The following is a 20,195-nucleotide window of genomic DNA, read 5'->3' as shown; positions in this document are numbered from 1 at the left end:
AATTTAAGTTGTTTTGAATTTTTCTATGTGTGTCTTGAGTGTAGGTACAAGCCACCCCAGCCAGCACCCTCACCAAAGTAAAGGATCAGCATCAGCATGAAAAGGAGGAGAATAAAGAAATGACAGAAGAAGGACCCTCCACCTCCAAACAGAGTGAGGCTCCTCGTGTTCGCATCTTTGAAGGCGGGTAAGAACTAAAAGAGTGACATTTTTAAATCGCAGATCTTTTCATTTGAAATATGTGTGAATAATAGCAGTGCCTCATTCCTTGAGTAATCCGTACTTCTGTCACAAACCAACAACTGCTGACAGAAAAACAGCAACCATGGAGAGCTGACAAAAGTACACAGAGAATTACAGTAACAGATGGGAGGCAGTGGAACCCGCAGGGACTTCATTTGTACCTGCAGCCAGGCTTTTTCTCCCCCTCTTACTGCTGGCATGATTGCCGTGTTTTAGAAGTGTTAATTTAGAGAGGTAGCAGTGTGTGTGTTTGTGTGTTTGTGTGTGTGAAGGGGAAAGGTTGTCTCCAACTTCACTTTGTGAAACTAATTAATACCTGTTTTTATGGTTACATAAGCTACAGAGGAACAGTATGAAGCAATCTGCAAGCAATCTGTATCATAGTCATGATTGTCATGGTTGTTTGCAGTGTGTGAATATGTTCGTCTTTAAACCTGTGTTTATCTAAACACTTCACTGCACTCGCAAATCCACTTATTTTATTGTATTTGCTGTGTTTAGCCCTTAAAAGTTTCCCCAGCAGCTGATTCTGTGCAGATCTGTTCACTGAATACATGTTAGAAATAGATACGAATAAAAAGGACACTAATGAAAGGTGGAAGAAGGCAAAGATGTTCGAGTGGATGGAGGTAAAATGTTCCTATATAATCTGTGTGCGTCAACACTTGCACATTAAGGCCCGCATTTTGTATTAACGGGACACACACAGATTGAGTGTGAATGACTTGTCTGCTTAACAGTCAATAATGCACATTACACACATCCAGGAAGTGCATTTTCATCCATAAACAGCTCTGTTTTCTGTCAGCGTCTGTCTTCAGTGTACCGCCCTTATGTTCACGTTGCCTGTGCCCCTCTGGCAGCTCTTCCTGCTTTGGTTACCTGTGTTTTATCCTCTCTTCAGTCCCTCCCAAACTCCTCTGTGTCCTCTCTCTCTCTCTCTCTCTTTCTCTCTCTGTGTGTACCTGCATCCTTGATGTCCCGTTGTATTTCCTCCATGCATGCAAATAAGCACAGCTACTCTCTCTAGAACGTAGCAGAATGTTTTGTACTCTGACTCTGTTGGTGCTCATTATCCATATCTCCCTTTTGTGTGCCACTCGTTTTATTCTGGAGAACATACAGCGTTTTCTTAAGAAGATGCGTTGTGCAGCTTACTAGTATGATTTCATCCATTCCTGAGGTCCCTTTAGGAAAGAGAGCTGAAGGGGTCTTGAGATTATTGGTATATCACACAGCTAAAGAAACAGATAATTGATTTAGGCTTTTTCCTAATATCACACGCTTTAGCAATCAAGCAAGTGTAACGGTTCCTTTTTGGGGCCGGCAAAGTCATTGGACATCAGCTTTAATCCCTCTTATAGAGCACAAGCTGAGCTATAGCCTTATGAATTCTATTAAAACATGTAGATTGATTTCCAGGGTGTAAGTGGTTAGCATTGCAGATTCTTTATAACACTTTTACTGATGAAAAGGACTTCCTGTGATCAGAGTTGGTGGTTATAAGCTTCCGTACAAGCTGGGCCAGAATGTCGGTGGAGTTTACCGAGAGACGGGCTGCTGATCTAACGCTCGATGTGTGAAGTGAAACTTCTGCGTTGTTTTTCCTGAGATGTGGACGGATATTTTTAGCAGTGGCAAGAAAAACATGCCAGTAAACAGTAGCCAGCTTGCGAAAAAAATACAACATAACGCCACTGTTGAGACTATTTAAAGTTGTGCAACCATTTGTTATGATTTGCTGTTGCTGGTTCTGTTAGAAAACAGGGAACATTCATAGCCAGTTTTTGTAGATAGGGTGCACATCCTGTATTAAACACCGTCGGCACACATTAGATATTTACAATTCAGACTGGATCGTAGATCTCTTCATTAGCAGCGAAAGCAGACAGTTTTCAATAGAGGACAATTCATTCGGATAGAAAATGTCTGCGGTCCTCTGTGTCCACAAATAGCCTTTTGGTAAACATCAAGATTGTGTGCAAACAATGTTTTTATAGACTGGATCTAAATGTGTTGCTTGATTTTTATATATAGTGCCTATTTTAGGTTGTGGGCCACAGCCAGGCTTCCCTGCCCTCTCCTTAGCTGCTGCTGTTGTTGGCAGGGCCGCCCGCTCGTAGCAGAATAGCCGGTATTCTCTGTGCCCAGGGTGTAGTGGCGGGAACAGCCGAGGAGCTCAGTGCTGCTGGGGTTTTGGTGGGGCTTCCCTGACCCGCCTCCATAAAGACAGCCTTGTTTCCCAGTTTCCCTTGTGTGTGCTTGAGTGTGTGTGTTTTGGATGCACATGTGTGGATGTGTTTATGCTGCACATAAAACAGCATCTCACTATAATTAAAGCTGTGCTGATCAATACTTTTATAAGACCAATTGATCAAATGACTGTTTTATGTAAAAGGGGCACTTGTAGTGGAGAAGACGCAGAGATTTATCATCCATTTTTCACACTGTTTTCTTTTGCACCACAAATATCAGTGTCATCAACCTCGTTTCCAGCAGCTGTTTTCAGGGCAAAAGCCAAATCTTTAGGGCCAAATCCACGATAGCCTTCTTACTATGTAATTAAGGGTCTAATGCACGTAACAGTTAGCATCTAAAAGTGTGAAAAACTGGTTTCAATACTAATTCAAAATGTTGTCATTGGGTTTGAATTGGGCGTGGTTGTGCTTGGATATTTTTTACAAAACTGTCTCAATGAATTCCATGAAAACACTCCTAGGAACAGTTACACAACAGCTAGTGTGGTGCGTTAGCATAGTCAGCGAGTGGTTATTATCAGCAGCGGTAGTCTATTTTCTGTCAAAGTGCAGGATGTTGAAGATCTATTTTTGGCGGTTGGTGTTGACCGTGGGTGGGGGCATTTTAGTTTTCATTTTAATACAGCCCTAGCAAACACTACAAAGCATTTGGTATTGCATTCATACCTTTAAGAAGGGCGCCTAGCTTACATGCTAACGTTGCATGTAAGCTAACTGCTCACTATGATATGGATAGGCAACCTACAGAGGCTTATATTTGTAGCTCCGTCCACCAGTCAGTTTAGAACTGAAGAAGCCTTTCGGATGTGAGGTGAAACGTCTTCAAGAACTTGTCTTTCAAGTCCAGTTACCTTTCGGATTAAGTTTTAGATAGCAAAGCATTTTGTAACTCACCATTCAGTGACTGATAGAAACTATTTTCAAAAGGTTTATCTGCTGCCTCCTTCAGATGACTCAAACATACTGTTAAGGACTGCACTATGCTGACTGTCAAATGTGCCATTGCTGTTTGAGGAGCCAGGCAGATGTCAATCAAAACGTGCTTGGCCACGCCCAACAGGTCAGGTTAGAGAGGGTTCAAACAGCAAACTGAGAAATGAGTTACGAACCTTTACTCTCATCAAGATTTCTGTGGAGGCTTAGCAAGACTTTCAACTTTGATATCATAAATGCTCTTTAAATATTTTAAGCCAAATTTCTGAAGCCGTTAAACCACTGTGTGCTGCCTGCCCTCCATGAAATGATTGACAGGCCAAGTTAGCAGCAGTAGATGAACGTAGTGAAGCTTTCAGCCGCAAGACATTTCTTCAAACTAATTCTAAAGTTCAATATTGATCTTCAATGTCTCCCTCTCTCTCTCTGTCTCAGGTATAAGTCCAACGAAGAGTACGTTTATGTGAGAGGTCGCGGCAGGGGAAAGTACATATGTGGAGAATGTGGCATCCGCTGTAAGAAGCCGAGCATGCTAAAGAAGCACATCCGAACACACACCGATGTCCGTCCGTACGTTTGCAAACACTGCAACTTTGCCTTCAAAACCAAAGGTAAGGGGAGCGTCACATAAATATTGGAACTATCTTCTTTATTCCCAGAGGTCATATTGTACCTTTTGTGTTGAATATCCTTAGTCGAGGACACTGTTAATGTGCTTTTCTTGTTCTTTCCAGGGAACCTTACCAAACACATGAAGTCGAAGGCTCATGGGAAAAAGTGCCAGGCGATGGGGGTATCTGAGTCATCACTGGACGAGCCAGAGAGCGAGGAAACAGGTACTGAGAAAGGATGGAGGGGCATCTTTCCCATCCGCTGCAGAGATATGTTGGTACACAGCTGGATGAACTTCCTCCTGTGAAGAATGGTGGCTGCTCAGCTCTGACAGCTTATGCAACACCATGTTCTATTCTTCTCCCCGTGGCCTTGCATAAGATTTATGAAAAAGTAGAAGATAAATGAATGAAGAATACAGAGCAGTCTGGCGAGTACACCTTGTTGTCAAGGATGTGTTGCTGGCGTTTGACGATATCCAACACTCAAGTTTGCCCCCTTTTAAAGCCCTTTAAGTCAAAGCCAGCTACATCTTCACTCCCTAACCCTCCTCTGCTTCCCCTCCCTTATGCGCTTCATTCTTGCTGACAGACTTCACTCATCACAGTCAAGGATGCACCATTTAAACCGTCCATTCACAAGGCTGTGGAGATGGTTTGTGAATAGAGGCATGGTGCTATTCAATAAAATCCCGGTCCTTTCATCCTCGGTCTATTTATAACACGGGTTTGATGGGTGGGTGAGGTGTGTCAGAAACATACAGCATGCTGTCCTAACCGTTTGTGCTCGTTCATGAAAATCGTTCTGTTCATGTGTTTGTGTCTCTTTATGAGCGGATGTTTTTATTACCTCTGTTAATTCAATTCAAGTGTTCATTTAAAGCATGTGCACGTTTCTCTGTGTCTGCACCAACAGCCGGAAGTGATGAGCGTGTGTGCGGCTCAGAGGAACAGGAGGAACACCAGTTCTCCGACGTGGAGGAGTCTGAGGACGATGACGACAACGATGATGAAGACGATGAGGAAGAGGAGTCCGCTTCCCACGAAGACCCACCCTCCTCCTGTTCGTCCGACACCCACCCACTCTCCAGCTGCAGTAGACACTCTCAGCAGGGCACCCCTGAAGCCGAGCCCCTGGGTGCCAGTCTTAGCCCCAGTCGGGAGCCGTCTCCAAGGGGAGTTTGGCCCGGCAGACGAGCCGCCTCTCCAGGCAGACGACGAGCGTTGTTCTCCCGGCGGGGCTGGAAGGCGTCGCCCAGAGCTTTCTCCCCCAGCAGTGAGAGCTGCTCCCCCAGCCGCAGCCTCTCCCCCCGTCTGGAGCTGTCCTCACCCATCCACAGCCTCTCCCCCAGGACCGACTTGTCCTCGCCTAGCCGACATTTCTCACCCTCCCCTGAGAGAGGACCATCTCCAATCAAACCGCTTTCTCCTCTGCGACCCATTTCGCCCAGCTGCCACCGGCTATCGCAAGCTAGGAGCCTCCCCTCGCCGCTCGGGGTACAGCACAGGACCCCTGGGTGCATGCCATGGGAGAGCCCGGGTACAAAGGGTGGTTATGTTAAACAGGTGAGTCTTTTTTATGAGTCTTTGGTCATTTAATTTTGGAAAAGGCAGAAATTGAATTCATCTGCACTTTTCTCCTGTGAAATGTTAGAGAAAGTCCCTGAAATGTAACTTTGAGGTCTTTGCTCCCCCTACAGGACAAAAGTGGTACTGAGGGACCAGCATTGCCCGAATCCAGCTTGTTTCCACCTGCTTTCCGCCTCTCCACCTGTGAGGGTTATCCTGGCCTTCAAACAGCAGACACCACCTTCAGCCATCTTCCCATGCACTCCCAACAAGCCAGGGTGCCCTACCCGATGATCCCCATCGGAGGGATCCAAATAGTACAGGCCAGACCGAGGTCCCACCCTACCACCCCTTCTTCACCAACATCTCCCCCCATGGAGGGGCCTTCATTTGCCAGGTTTGAATCATACTGGGGCGGGACCCCCAGGACTCAAGGGCTTAGGACTCCTGGAGACCCCTGGTCAGAGCACCAGGCAGCAGGAACCAGCCAGTCAGCGCGGTGCGTTTACAGCACAGCTCTCACATGTTCCAAACAAGAGGTGGAGATCACAGACTCAAAGCAATATGGCAGCTCACACAGCTCCGCCCACACCCGCAGCTCTGCTACCGAGACGCCCGAACGCAGCATCAGAGACAGTCGTTCAACCGCACCCACAAGTCTCGCAGCCTCCGTAGCCTCGCGTGTCATTGGACAGCAGCCAGAGGGGGAGGAGCCACAGTCTGGTGGCGGGGCGGAAAAGGGAGGAGCTAAAGGAGACAGAACAGACCGGAGCACTTAAAGTGTCGACACCTTGATGCATCGTGCATCCAATTTTGCTTTATTGGTTGCTACACTAGTCTTGTTTTTTTATTGCTTTGTTTTTATACAGTTTTCAATACTATTGTTAACTTAAATGTTTGTTCTTTGGCAATATTCAGGTTTGTTATAAAAATGCACTTTTTTCTTTGTAAAAATAATGTCTATCTATATATATAAATTATATATATACACAAATATATCCCTCCTGTATCTCTATTGATACCGGTAATCTTAATGTCTGTTTAAATACATGTAAAAGGAACATGAATACATTTGTAAATGACCAAAATCTTTAATCAAAAATAATTCCAGTTTCTGTTCGTCCAGTATTACTCAAATTGTAGTTACTTGTGCCTTTTCTGTCCAGGTTTGTGTTTGGAGATGTACAGTACAGACAGATAAAGAGAAGGCTGTGAAATTTCTATATTGTTTTGTTGTTCAGGAGGGTTAATATTTGGTGACTTGATTGTTTCTGTTCTAAAGGCCGTCGCTTCAAAGTCAGGGTAACAGAGAGCAGCGCGGCGAGAGTCTGAAGGAGCAGCAGAAACGTGTCAAAGGAATTGCACTGAAGTTCTATTTTTTATTACAGAAGACTTTAGACTAGAGTTTATCTCTGTACAGGGAAGAGCGCTCCTTATTTATTCTTATTTGATGACAATGATCATTGTTTCATTTTTTTTTTTACTTTTTTTTAATGGAAAAATGATGGGGGTTTTTTCTGTGTCTTTTTCATGATGTTTCTGTGACTTGAAATGTTCAACAAGATGAGGGATGAGTTCAGCTGAAAACGGAGGATTAAGTGCCCTGCAGATTTCACACACAGCAGAATTTCTAGTCATTGAAGAAATAAAAAAATGCACCAGACTCCTTTGAGGTTGTGCCTTTCTTCCATGTTTCTATGTGTAAATCAAATCAAATCTAATTTGTATAGCACCAAATCGTAACCAGTTATCTCAAGACACTTACAAAAACAGCAGGTCTAGGTTAAAACTTCCTTTTAACATCCAGAAACCTCGAGCAGAACCAGGCTGCTCATGTCCACGGCATCACGACAGTTTATTTCTCTCTAAAAGTGTTTGTTCCGTATTTCTTTTTCATCAGGAAATCGAGTTGTTCCACGCTTATAATGACTTCCTCTTGTTTTCCTCCACACTGGGTTGGTTTTCAACATGAGATCAGCGAGGTTGGAACACGCACAAAGAAAACATCAAGACTTCTTCTTAAACATTAATCAGGGTTCTACTAATCGGTCACAAAACATTAAAGTTTCTTTGTGGTGCTTTTACTATGAGACAGAGATTTTTTTTTGTGGCCTTTATTAGACATTACAGGGGGCTGCACGGTGGTGAAGTGGTTAGCGCTGTCGCCTCACAGCTAGAAGGTTCCTAGTTTGAATCTCAGTTGGGACGTAGTGGGCCTTTCTGTGTGGAGTTTGCATGTTCTCCCCGTGCATGCATGGGTTCCTCCCACAGTCTAAACAAATGCTCCTTAGGTACATTGGTGACTCTGAATTGCCTGTAGCTGTGAATGTGAGCGTGAAAGGTTGTCTGTCTTTATGTGTCAGCCCTGTGATTGACTGGCGAACAGTCCAGGGTGTAACCCCGCCTCTCAGGCAATGACAGTCGGGATAGGCTCCAGCCTCCTGCGACCCTGAACAGGATAAGCGGTATAGATGAGGAATGGATGGATGTACTTCTGTAGTTAGTTGCTCAAAACCTTTTTCATGTGTCTCCGACCTTTAAGAAATAGGATCTCGGATTATATTTCCTGATTGTCGAGAGCTTTATGTAACGTAACACACCAGCCTCAAACCTCCCATCCATGTTCAGTTAGGACAAGATTTAGTGACTGTAGTTTCTACAGCATCTCATTCACACTCATTAAACTATTCACTGACCCCCTGTTCCCTCTAAGGAAGCTTCTTCACTCATTTATGTCGGTTCTTACTTTCATTTCGCCCGTCAGTATGTGCAAATATACTGTAAACCTACAATTATAAAGCCACTGAGCCTTTCTGAGGCAGCTGTATGTCTCTAGTAGTACCACTAGATGTCCCTACTGAACTGAACCAACACTCAGGTATCACTCAAAATATTCCTCACATCAATACTGCTGTGTTTAGCAGGACTGCAGAAACACTGGTGTCATTTGGTTTCTGGTTCCTGGTTTTAGTTCCTTTGGGGTCAAAAAGGGTCGCACACACCTTTCAAGAGAATTCAACTTATCAACTCTGACTCATTCTAATTAACGTCTATAAATTCTGTCTCTGTTTGCTATGTGGGTCATCTACTACAATTTCTGCAACTCCCATTTTTATGACACAAACATTTATCACTTCCAAAGGCTGATTTAATATAAAACAATCTTCACATAAATGTATCCCTCCCATCCGAGGAGTGCTTTCTCTGCACTGTGTGTGGTGCACTTTGAACAACAGTTTTAAAACAACACAGCGGGACGCGGGTTACGTAAAGCTGACTCGAGGACAGCCAGCGAGTGTGTTGACACGAAGCCAGGAGATGTTCGCTGCTGTGACTTGACATTCCTCAGAAAACGTTACAAAACAGGCAACAGGGAGGCGCTTTTATTTTTAGACACCATATTAAAAATAGTGTGAGTGATTGATCATTCTTCCTCGTTCAGAGCCCTGTACATGCTGAAGGCTGAGAGGTGGTTATATTCTCAAAGGAGTGAACAGAGGAGGCAAGGTTGCTAATTAAAAATCAACACCTGCGTCCAGGACAGAAGCTGGCATAAACATTTGGGCGTGGCTGAATGAGAACAGACTCTTCCTCTCGAGGCTTTTTCTCCGACTTGCATTTCACACGCTATGTACTCTTCCGAAAAAGGGGGCTGCCTGATGTGATGCTGCCTGTGGAGAGGGGCACATCTGTGCTCCTGAGGGGACTGAACTTATAACCTCTGGTGCAAGAATGTGTTGAAAAAATCTGCGTCGAGATGCTGTGTGGCAATCTCATCCCTGCGTCACACATTCCAAAAAATCTTTATGTCGAGCAAAATATAGCCCCCTCCCCACCGGAAGTTTGGCAGATTATGTGGTCCTATAGAGTATCCTCATAGACTTAATAATACCAAACTTTTCCACTGGGACAAAAAAACATTTAGTCCTAGATATAAGGCTGAATACCGAAGATAATTAAAGCTGTGCTGATATTCTGAACAACTGCACACCTCGAGTGTGATATCGCTTTTATACAACATTTCCACAAGCAGCACAGACTGGTAAAAAGTTGTAAGAAAAATAGATTATAATGGTTTTTTTTGTTAATCATTAATTTGGCTCAGCCAACAAAACCAGTTACCTAACTAGATACCTAACGTTTCCTCTGAGAGAAAAAACCAAATCAGAGGGAGATCGGTTGTGCTGATTATCAGCCATAGACATGAGGCCCAATGCCAAAGGTAATCATAGCCATGCTGATATTCAGTATAACAGGACGACCTTGAGATATTGCTTTCATACAGCTCCACAAGCTGCACAGACTGGTAAAAAAAAAAGTAATAAGAAATAAATGATTTTTTTTTTTGTTAATTATTAATTCGGCTCAGCCAACAAAACCATTTCCACCACCTGACTGCACTTAACTTTGTGTGTTACAGCAGACCGTCTTTGTATTATATATATTGATCGGTGTGTTTCCCTTTATCCTGTTAGCAGTGGAATAAGAGTCTGATGACAGCTGCTTGGGAGGCCTGTGTGACTTTGAGGGACAAGCTTGATCAATAACGACCTTTTGCTGTAAAGTGAACTATGTTAAATTAATCAGCTGTATTAAGATACCTTAGGTTGAGTGATACACAGTGTTAAAAGTCCCAGTGCTGTTGTACTCTACATCAGCACTCATGGAAGGCTCACTCCTCTTGTCCATTCAGATTACTTTGTCAGAAGTGTTACTTGTATAATAAGGAAACACGCATATCTTTGATCTGTTTCTCTTCCTGGATGCCCTGCCTGCTTCAGGCTCAGGTTATATTACAAAAATCATCTCAGCGCAGAGTTGGAAAAGGAGAGGCAGGCTGACCTTCTCAGAATTTCCTTATTCATAGGTCCATTTCCCTGATCTGAGTGTGCGTTTACAGTTTGAACACGGGTGAAGGACTGTGGCACAGCTGACCTGCATACAGGGCACCATGTTGGTGGGACATGACTGCAGGAGCACTGCTGCACGGCTGCAGATTATCTGTGTGTGTGGGCCGCTGAAAGCCACCATGGAGGGTTCAGTTCAGTCAAATATGAGTGGCAAAGTCCAACATTTTCCCCCTTTTAGCTCTGTTTTTGGTCTCCTCCAACTCCAGAGGGAAATGTCTGCCCTTTATGGTGCTAACTTCTCCTCTATGTTCAACAGCTCATATCTGACCATGTCTGTCTGCTGTTTGATAGTGTGGCAAGTCGTGACACTGGCTTTTTAGAGATGTTTTGCCAAATACAGCTTCCTGTGTACGCTGAAATGAGAGCTGTGAGAGTGATGTAGTGGTCTGAGCTTCATCACTACATGCAACCACTTTCATATTGTCACATTGTTTGGGTTGAAAGGTTAAGACATCCATCTGTCTTTCTCAAAACAACAGCAGCAGAACAAAGCTTGTGTTTGGCGCCTTGTCTCCGACCTCATCACTCCTCGCACATTTATTTACATGCAGAAATTTGAGGAGTGATGAGAATATCTTAAATATGGTGGGGCTGAATGAGCGCAGTGCTGGTGCAGGGCAGCGGTGGCAATGACAGAGCAGAGGGAGAGGCCAGAAATCAGCAGCTTAAATAGACCGCCGGATGGGGAGGAAGTGATCGTCAGATTGTAAAGAATGACGCAAGTGTGAAATCAGTGCAGCTCGAGTTGCCTTGCATGCTCGCAAGCGTCGCTCCATTTATGATGCCGTTGCAGTGTATATTTGAAGGCCACAGCCTCTTAGAAATAGCTTTATTATTTTATTCTATTTTACGTTTTTGATGTTGTTTTAATAGAGACCACAGCCTCCATCTACCAGCTCTCACATCCACAGTTGTGACCCTTTTTGTCGACCCCGTATCTCCCTCCATCTCCCTCTTCCTCGCCCTCAGAGCTCATGTATATCTTTAGGAAAGACACAATTCCTCTTTCAAAGACAAACTGCAGACATGAAAGTCACTCAGCGGTGTCACTGAGCAGCTACAAAGCATCAGACATTCCAGGAATGTGTCGCAGGTTTGAACACCCTGGGGTCACACACAGTGGCTCCAGGGATAGAGGCTGTGGGGGCGGAGCTTATCTCATGACATCATGTGAGGGAGAGGAGAGGTATAAGAGACTGAAGAGCTCAGACACCTGCACACAAACAGCAGCAGCTCATTGGAAACACAGCTGTGACTGTACGGATTATAATCAGAGTTTCACCCATCAGCTGTGGAACTATGTCTCCTGACACCAGCATTCTTCTTCTCGTCACGTTTTGGGTTTCTGTGCAGGACGGTGAGTCGACTTCCTTCATCAATTTTAGAGATATAATCCAAAAAACAAACAACTTTATATTCTTGTTTAATTTGGATGTTCATGACATTATATTTAAATGTATCATCCCTACACAGACTCAGTTAGGATCAAAGAGGGACCTTCTAAAGCTTTTCCTTTGTGTTGTTGTGAGCAGTGCAGAGCGTGGCTCACATATGCTACTGTTTGTACAGTGGCTTTAATGTCAGTCACAAAGGAGCAATGGCCCTCACTGTATGTCGGTGCACATACATGTTTTGACAAGCACAGAACACGTAAAAGGACCCAATTAATCAAACAGAAGCTCAGAGTTTATTTCTGCAATGCATCGAGTAGAATTGTGTCCTTATTTCGTGGAAGGTTTTTAAATTGAAACCAATAAAAGTGAATTTTTTGACTTGACAAAAGTGAAGGAATTCCAACATCCCCATCCTGTAAATAAGTCTGTTTGCTCACTGTAAGAGTGATGAGGAGCCTGTGAGGAATAACACATGAGCTCTTTCATGTTCTCACTTGCAAATTCTAAACATAATAGACTCGTGATGTAACATATCCAGGAGTGAAAAACAAAGTGGAGTAGGTTCCCTGTCGCTGAGCGTCTCCCTGTGTCTGACCAGGTTTTGGTCTTCCTGTGAAGAAGCAGCTGGACGTGGAGACCAGTGACAACGTCCCGACACAGAGAGTGCGGACGAAGCGCTGCGCCTGCAGCAACCAGATGGACTCAGAGTGCCACTACTTCTGCCACCTGGACATCATCTGGATCAATACACCCAGGTGAGTTTAAACAAAATCATACACATGCTGCTTTCATACCTGACTTTGGTTTTTACACTTTGTCAGGCTGAATCAAACAGAAAGGTCTGCAAACTTTCCACCCAGCTTCTGCAGGAGAGAGACATTATCATTTTATGATCGCATTATCGTTGTATGATTACATTAGTAGAGAGCAAAGTCTGCAGACTGTTTATATCTATGGCGTGTAACCGAGTGTCTACTTCTCTCTGCAGTAAGACAACAGCTTACGGTCTAGGTAACGCTCTGTCCCGGCGCAGGAGGTCCACGTCTCGCTGCACCTGTGCAAACCCCAATGATCAAAACTGCACCAACTTCTGCAACCACAGGTGAGACTATAGGCCCTGTGCGGCTTCAAGGCCTCACGTGAGCGTTTGTTTCCATCACAGCCTGGTAAATTAGTAGGCAGGTATTATCGCCCTTTGTGGGAGAGAAGGAGTGGTGCAGTGAGAGGGAACACCTCATTACGCTGCAGAGCTATTGTTAACCTGACTGTGCTCAATAACGCCCGCCTATCTGAGGGTGTGATCATCAAAACAAAAGCAGCTGAGGCCTGAGGGAGTAGAGTAATCCCAGGCTGGTGCACAAAGCTGGTGTCTGATTGGCTCTGAGCACGGAGGAGTGAAACGCGTGGGAGACGAGAAGCAATTAAAAGCTGTGTAATGTATGTTTCCTAGACGTGCCAAACAAATAATGTCACCACCTAGAAACGGCGGAGGCAGCTGCAGGCGTCAGGTGGGGTCAACAAGGCCACGTGTTTACAGTGACTCGCAGCATAAAAGCTTGTAAAGATAAGAGTTTTTCGGGTTAGTGAGCGAGAAGAATGGAAAAAGTGCTATATGCTTTTTATTTAGGTGGGTGTTCTTTAACTAAAGCAATATCTATAAAACAAGCAGCGTGACTACAGGAGGTTTTTTAAAGCTGCTGCTGATTCAAAATGACTTTGCTGTTTTCCTGCCTGCAGCCCTGGAGTCGACTCCCCTCAGATATCTGTAAAGAGACGCCAACTCAACATACTCAGCATCTTAAGGTGAGTTTTGAATGACAAAAAAAAGCGCTCTCACAAATCTGCCTACATTTTAATCATATTTTTAATCAATGGTTGATTCCTCTCACTCAGGGCTTCGGCTATAAGGTCCAATCGAGCTCTGGATCCACCTGATTCAGACAAATCCTCCAAATCTCAGAGGGAAAACGCTCGCTAAATGACGTGGCTGTCGAGGCGGCGACAGTGAGAAGAGGAGAGCAGAGAGCACCTGAACAAACCCCCCCCTTCATGTGAGAGGGGAAACAAAGGGACGCTGAGAGATCCGACTCGGGGAGGCCGACGAGCCAAACAAAGAGGAAGGCTGGCGAGATCTGCAAACAGATGTGGAGGGTCAGCACTGAGAGGAGCCACTGGCAGGACAGGTTAATGCTAATGAGTGGGAGCAGCTGTGTGACTGTACAGACAGAACAGGCCTGCACTGACATAGACGGATCTAACAGAGGAAAAGGGACATGCATACTGTACATACACGCACAGGAATGTCTCACATATAAGGCATGTTTTCACGAATCATTTCAGGAAGCACATAAATCTTGCTGTAAAACATATGTATGTTTCTTCTTTTATGGATCAACACATTTATTATTATTTATATTTTATTGAAAAAGTTGTGTTTTTGTATTATTTTATCATTTTTCCTTTATGTTTTAGGAATGAATTAAGAGCAAAACAAGACAAAAAAGTTTTAATTCTGACTCTTTATTTTGTAATGTATAACCTTGTCTGCTTGCTCGCTCTGTGTAAATAAAGTGATCACTGCAAAGAAGCAACAGGTGAGGAATAATTTGTTAAAAAAGCACCATCTGTGATTCAATTGTGTGACAAGCAAACACATTTCTGAGCTGAAAAGGAGGCCTGAGATGGATGAATGGTCCAGGAATTCAAGGCTCACATTAATAATAAGTTTACGTGCTATTCAAAGGCTGCGCAGCCGCTGTTATCACAGGGATCTGTGGAAAGAATGCAGCGTTTTGTAACTTTGCTGAGGGGGTGAGAGAGAGGTACAAAGTGCCCTGTCACCCCGTGTTCCTTTCTGCTTGTGCTGTACATACCGTCCACGAACACCTGAATATGCAGGAAGGCAGACGAGCGACGGCTGCAGCCGATCAGGAGACGCTTCAGCTCCCAGCTGATGAATAAAGCCGAGATAACTGACCTGCTAGTGCCGTCTGATCAAATGACTCTGATGAGTGATAAGACTCGCATGTTAATGTGGCTTTAATCTGAACAGTAGGTGTTTGTGTATCATTGCATTTCATTTAATTCCTGTCATACTTCTGCTTTAGCTTTTCCTCGAGAGACCCCCTGCAGCCATCTTTTCGAGACAGGCCCGAGCAGAACCACCACTGCTTCAGCAGAATAAGGGACACCATCAGCACAGTTATGCAATACTCATACGTCAGTCAGCTGTGACGTCTCACCTGTACACCTTTGTTTAAGATATTAAATGTATGCAAAAGCAAGCAAGGTTGTGTTCAACAAACCAACATCCAGCAATGTTTATATTTATGTAAAGTGCAACATTGTTACAGCTTATACTGTACATACTGAACACCTTTTAAACAGCATTGTGGCACAGTGCCAGGGTGTTTCCACCATAGACTCTATAAATAATGGGCGTATTCCCACCGTGATGTCCCCCAATGATTTCTTGATTGGGTGTAAGTCTCAAGTTCGGCATACCGGCGGCCGCCATGTTGGTTTTCTGGATTGGTTCATTAGCTGGTGATTTAGCTTGTTTACCCTTGTGTTTCACACAGAATAAAATAATACGGTTGCAGCAGAACACAGTTGCTTATTCATCAAACTAAAAAAGCTAAGGTAGAACGTTAGCAGACTTGCCACACACTCGCCCAAAGCTTGTAAGGAAATTGAGGGGAAGGTGAATGACACCAACTGGGTGCCGTTCGCCTCATCACTACAGCTGCTGTGTTCTTTAAGGGAGTAAGCCAACATGAATCTTGACTCCTATGCACTGGAAGACAAATATATTAAATGTGTGAGAAACACTGAACCAGCTAACAAGCGATGTATGGCGAGTTCGGCATACCTGCTAACATGAAGATATAATAATTATTTCACTTTAGCACAGAAAGACTTTGTGTCCCCGAAAGGCTACAAGAACGCTTACATGGTCGAGAGGTTTAGTTCCATGATTGAATTAGCTGTGTTGATGTCTAGCAGACAGCAGCCTCCACCTGTCACTCAAGGGGGTCACGCCCCTAATTATGAATAATTTTAAGCCTTACTATAATCAAAACAGGTGAGTTATATAAAAATTCATCCCATCAGATTTGTCCTGATTAGAGAATTTAGCTATAGAGACCAAACATGTGTTTTGTACCAGGCTGTGTTACTGTGTGTATTTCTGTTCAGTTTTCATATTGGGCCAAATGGGGATTGACTCACATTCGGAGCTGCCTCGAGTGGCCACTTGAGGAACTGCATTGTTGGCTTCATTTCTCAGCCCTAGAGGTTGCCGCTTGGTTTCTAATCAGCTTCTAGTCTTTATGCTAAGCTAAGCTAATAGATGTTGGATGGGGCTTCATATTGAGAGTGCAGGAAAGTCTTCAACTCTCCTTCTAACCCCTTCGATTCATTGCATTATAAAACACTCACTCTAAAACATGCAAACATCTGTTTCATTATTATCCCTGTGTTTTTTATTCTTTTTTTCTAAACTCGTTAGGTTCAGATGTTCGTCTGTGTCTGTAGACATCAAAAACACACATTCATGTCGGTCCACAAAGGGGAAGCAGAAAGTAACAGGCCGGTATCAGGTCAATAACCTGAAATTGTATGTGGTCATTTAGATTAAACAGTATGATGTGTCATGTTAAGGCACTGAGAGACTGTAAAGGCATAAAGGTTGTATAAAAACACACTAATGCTTATAAATGATTAACTCATGTGAAGTAATGGTAGAACTTACTGTGTCAACTGGCCTTTGAAAAGGCTGCTTCAGAGGAAGGACTCTGTCCATGGTGCTGGAACGCTGATTCACAGCAAAGCTTTGAGAAGACTTTAGAGTCATAATTGTGGTTTATAGTCTTTTATTCATCACACTATAGGAACTTTTCACAGGAGACATTTCCATGAAGCATTGCCAGAAAAGCCCAGGTGTGATTTGTTAATGAATAATTAGATCACTTTCATGGAACAAAGACATTTCTAACTCTTCCTTCTACATCAGGTAAAAAATCCCCTTTGACTAAGGCGATTGTTCTTTATTGCTGATCATTGTGATTCCTATTATAAACTTTGTTGTATACAGTAGGCTTCACGGGGCTGTCCCTGTGATCCAACCTTTGTATCTACTTCAGCAAACCTGAGCGCCATAACAGGAAGTTCCTCTGGCTTTGTGTTGTTTGGCTACTTTAGTTTCCTTATATCTACATGCTGGGACTGTGGAGTTGACCTATTTAAACCGAGGATTAAAAGTTAGTGTATTGAAAAACAACTCCATGATAGTGCAGTTGTTCTTAAGTTAATACAAAACATTTTCATGTCCTATAGTTTGTCAAATATGGAAAGATCACATATGTTTACCTTTTTAAATGGCCACAATAAAAATGATTTAACATTATCATGAATTATTGTACACAATCAATTAATTCACAGCTAAAGCAGGAAGTAAGCAAGTTGATACTTCAAAGCCCCTCAGGGATATTTGTTGTGGACTCTGTCCTGCAGCTCCACCTGAGATGAAATCAGTTATACTGCATTATAAAAGGAAACCATCTACATCTCAACAAAACATGGCCTCCAAGTTACAGCCTACAACACTTGCTCTGACAGGTATCCTATAAGACCTGTTTGTGTTGAGAATCTTAATGGACAAAGGCAGGAACAAATGTGTACAGAGGTTCAGCTTGAAACAACATACATCTGCAGCACAGGACAAAAGTCAAACTTTAGACTTTGATGTTTAAAAGACTGGAGAAGATGAGAACATTATTATGTCTATAATCTACTAATGAAGGTTCCTATTTTGTTTAACCTTTATTTAACCAGGAGTCAAGTCTCATTTTACATCATAGTTTCATGAGCAATTTCTCAGGAGCAACAAAAATGAGCATATATTTTCTTTAATATTCTAATCAGAGCTGCTACAAAAGCTACAGTATAACTCTGTTCCAGGGGAGGCCTATGACCTTAAACCTGACCTCTGAGTTCATTTGGGCCTCAGTGGATGTTTCACAAAAATATTACTCTAAGGAAGAAAGCAATTTATATCACACAACACTTTTCATTTTGTCAACCACCTTTTGTCACTTTGCTAGATGAGATGTCACTCAAATAAGCTGCTTTTGGAACAATTATATGGGCCACTTTGGAAAACACAGACAAGCCACCTTCATAAAGGTGGAGGTGGAGTGACTTGTACCATTGATTCTAAACAATTTTTGATTTAATCTGAAGCCTAGCGATTACAATGCATATACTGTGATCGCACAATTGGTCCACCAAAAGAAAAAAGACAAAACTGTCCCCAAAGATACTTTAAAAGTTCTCACAAAAAATCCCAAATAACAAAAATAAGAGTGCATCCTTCTGCAAAATTTGATTTTTCTATCAACACAAAACATCACTGTAATCAGCTGTTTTTTATGTTTTATGTTTAAGAAATTATGTAGTCAAAGAAACACACTGATGACTTAACTTATCATGTGAGATGTTTTTATGTGTTTTCATTTCCTGTACTTGACGAAACAATTTCAATTCAAACTGTTTTATGTAACAGTTCCTAGATAAGTCTTCCACTGCTAGTACAGCTTGTACCTTGTAAAAAGTATGTGCTTTCTTATGTTTGACTGCAGTTCTCCTCTTTCAGTATCAGTTATGAAGTTCCTGTTACCTTTTGGACACATTGCCTTGCAGCACTCCAGATATAAGTTATGTAACAGATAGAGTTGTATACATTGTGGTTGAGAGTTCATGAATGTGAAATTTCCAGTAGAAGAAGAACATCTGGTGTTTTAGATATTTTATGCCTGCGTGTATATTTTTCACTGAGGGGAAGTCAGACTGGTCGACTTGGCACTCTTGCCCTCAATTCCCAGTGGAGTGTGGCCGAGTAATGCTCTTATGTTTGGTATGCATAATCCCATTTATTCATATTGTGAGCATGTCACGGCTGAATTGAACTGAATCCTATAAATGAGCTATATACGGCCCTGACCCCTGTGGTATATGTAGAGTCAAATGGTCTCATACATTAGATACAACATATACTGATTCAACACACTCAGCAAACATTCCTGACATTCTTTAGCACTCTGTGTTAAAAGCGTTTTTTTGTTTAAGTCACCGCTAACCAGCATTGATCATGATTGGTAAAAGCATGTTCCCACTCTTAGAATAGCCCCCCGTTTCATTCATATTCAAGCTGAATTGAGTAAACAGATTCTTGCTAAATTGCTAAAATACTTGCTTAAAAGTGTGGACCCCTCCATCATGAGAGATAAGTTGCTCTTGCTTCAGTAACACAGTCATCGTAAAGCTTTATAACTGCCAATTGACCATTTTCACACAGCGGCCATTTTCCTCTGATGTCATGCTAAGGGTGGGAAGCTCAAATGCTGTTATGACGTTATACTGCTGTGTTCCAGGCTGTAATAGGAATACATTTAGTTAATTAAATTAATGCTAGCTTGATCAGTAACTAATAAAACAATGAACAGTGAAAATTCAGAGGGAAGTCTGGTCATATTTCAAGTTAAAACAACACATTTGATTAGCTGTTTGCCATTGTCAGACATAAGCTAACATTAGCATTCACCCACGTGTGAGCTAAAATTACCGCAAGCTAGGACCTGGCTGACTGGTAATATTACAGTTTGGTGGTGTTACATGATACAATATAAAAGGTGTAAATTCAATTTTTCTAGCTAACATAATGTTAGCTACTTCCTAGCAAATATAATGTTAGCTAGGATGGTTGAATGCTAATGTTAGCTAGTTGAGTAACGGTAGCTAACGGCTTATCACATATCTTGTTTTACTTTGAAATACGGCCAGATTTTCATGATCAATCTTTTCAGTTGCTCATTAATTTAGCGTTGAAATGATGAAAAATGGTCAGATACCCTACACTTATATCTTACAACCTGGAATACAGAAGTACGACATTACAAAAGCTTTTATAGCTTCCCACCCTGAGCATGACGTCAGAGGAAAATGGCCGCCATGCCATATGACAATAATGAATTAACAGGGACTCAAAGCAGAGACAAAACTTCTGTTAAACACGATTTAACCTGAAGTCAAATATTACACAGCTGTTTCCAAATAATGTGCGCTAGTTACATCCCAGCATCACACACACACACACTGTCTCTACAGGTTTACCATGGGGGGTGTTATCACAAAAATGCAGTACTGTATCACGCAAAGACGAGCAGATCCTACAGTGAAAAGCATAAGCTTGACCTTACAGCAGAACAAGTGTGTCTT

At 42.8% G+C, this 20,195-nt stretch overlaps 2 protein-coding genes across 3 annotated transcripts in view; both read left to right on the top strand.

The window, feature by feature from the left end:
* The window catches only part of LOC138583813 (transcription factor HIVEP3), a 42,817-nt gene extending 35,547 nt beyond the window's left edge, over positions 1-7,270 (top strand). For both annotated transcript variants that reach the window (XM_069655816.1, XM_069655817.1), the window contains exons 5-9: positions 45-187; positions 3,870-4,045; positions 4,169-4,270; positions 4,962-5,611; positions 5,746-7,270. In XM_069655816.1, the coding sequence (XP_069511917.1) occupies positions 45-187; positions 3,870-4,045; positions 4,169-4,270; positions 4,962-5,611; positions 5,746-6,393 (1,719 nt within the window). In that variant the 3' untranslated portion in view covers positions 6,394-7,270. The remainder of the gene's footprint in view (positions 1-44; positions 188-3,869; positions 4,046-4,168; positions 4,271-4,961; positions 5,612-5,745) is intronic.
* A 4,553-nt stretch (positions 7,271-11,823) lies between these two features.
* Positions 11,824-13,896, top strand: LOC138583730 (endothelin-2). Its single transcript, XM_069655693.1, has 5 exons — positions 11,824-11,881; positions 12,517-12,673; positions 12,907-13,020; positions 13,656-13,721; positions 13,812-13,896. The coding sequence occupies exons 1-5, from the start codon at positions 11,824-11,826 to the stop codon at positions 13,894-13,896; spliced, it is 480 nt and encodes a 159-aa protein (XP_069511794.1).
* The last annotated feature ends 6,299 nt before the right edge of the window (positions 13,897-20,195 follow it).

The sequence above is a fragment of the Semicossyphus pulcher genome, unplaced genomic scaffold (genome assembly GCF_022749685.1).
Source record: "Semicossyphus pulcher isolate SPU_LCO1_2020_fin unplaced genomic scaffold, fSemPul1.0.p SCAF_9, whole genome shotgun sequence".
Lineage (NCBI taxonomy): Eukaryota > Metazoa > Chordata > Actinopteri > Labriformes > Labridae > Semicossyphus > Semicossyphus pulcher.
This window is presented reverse-complemented; position numbering and strand designations above follow the sequence as displayed.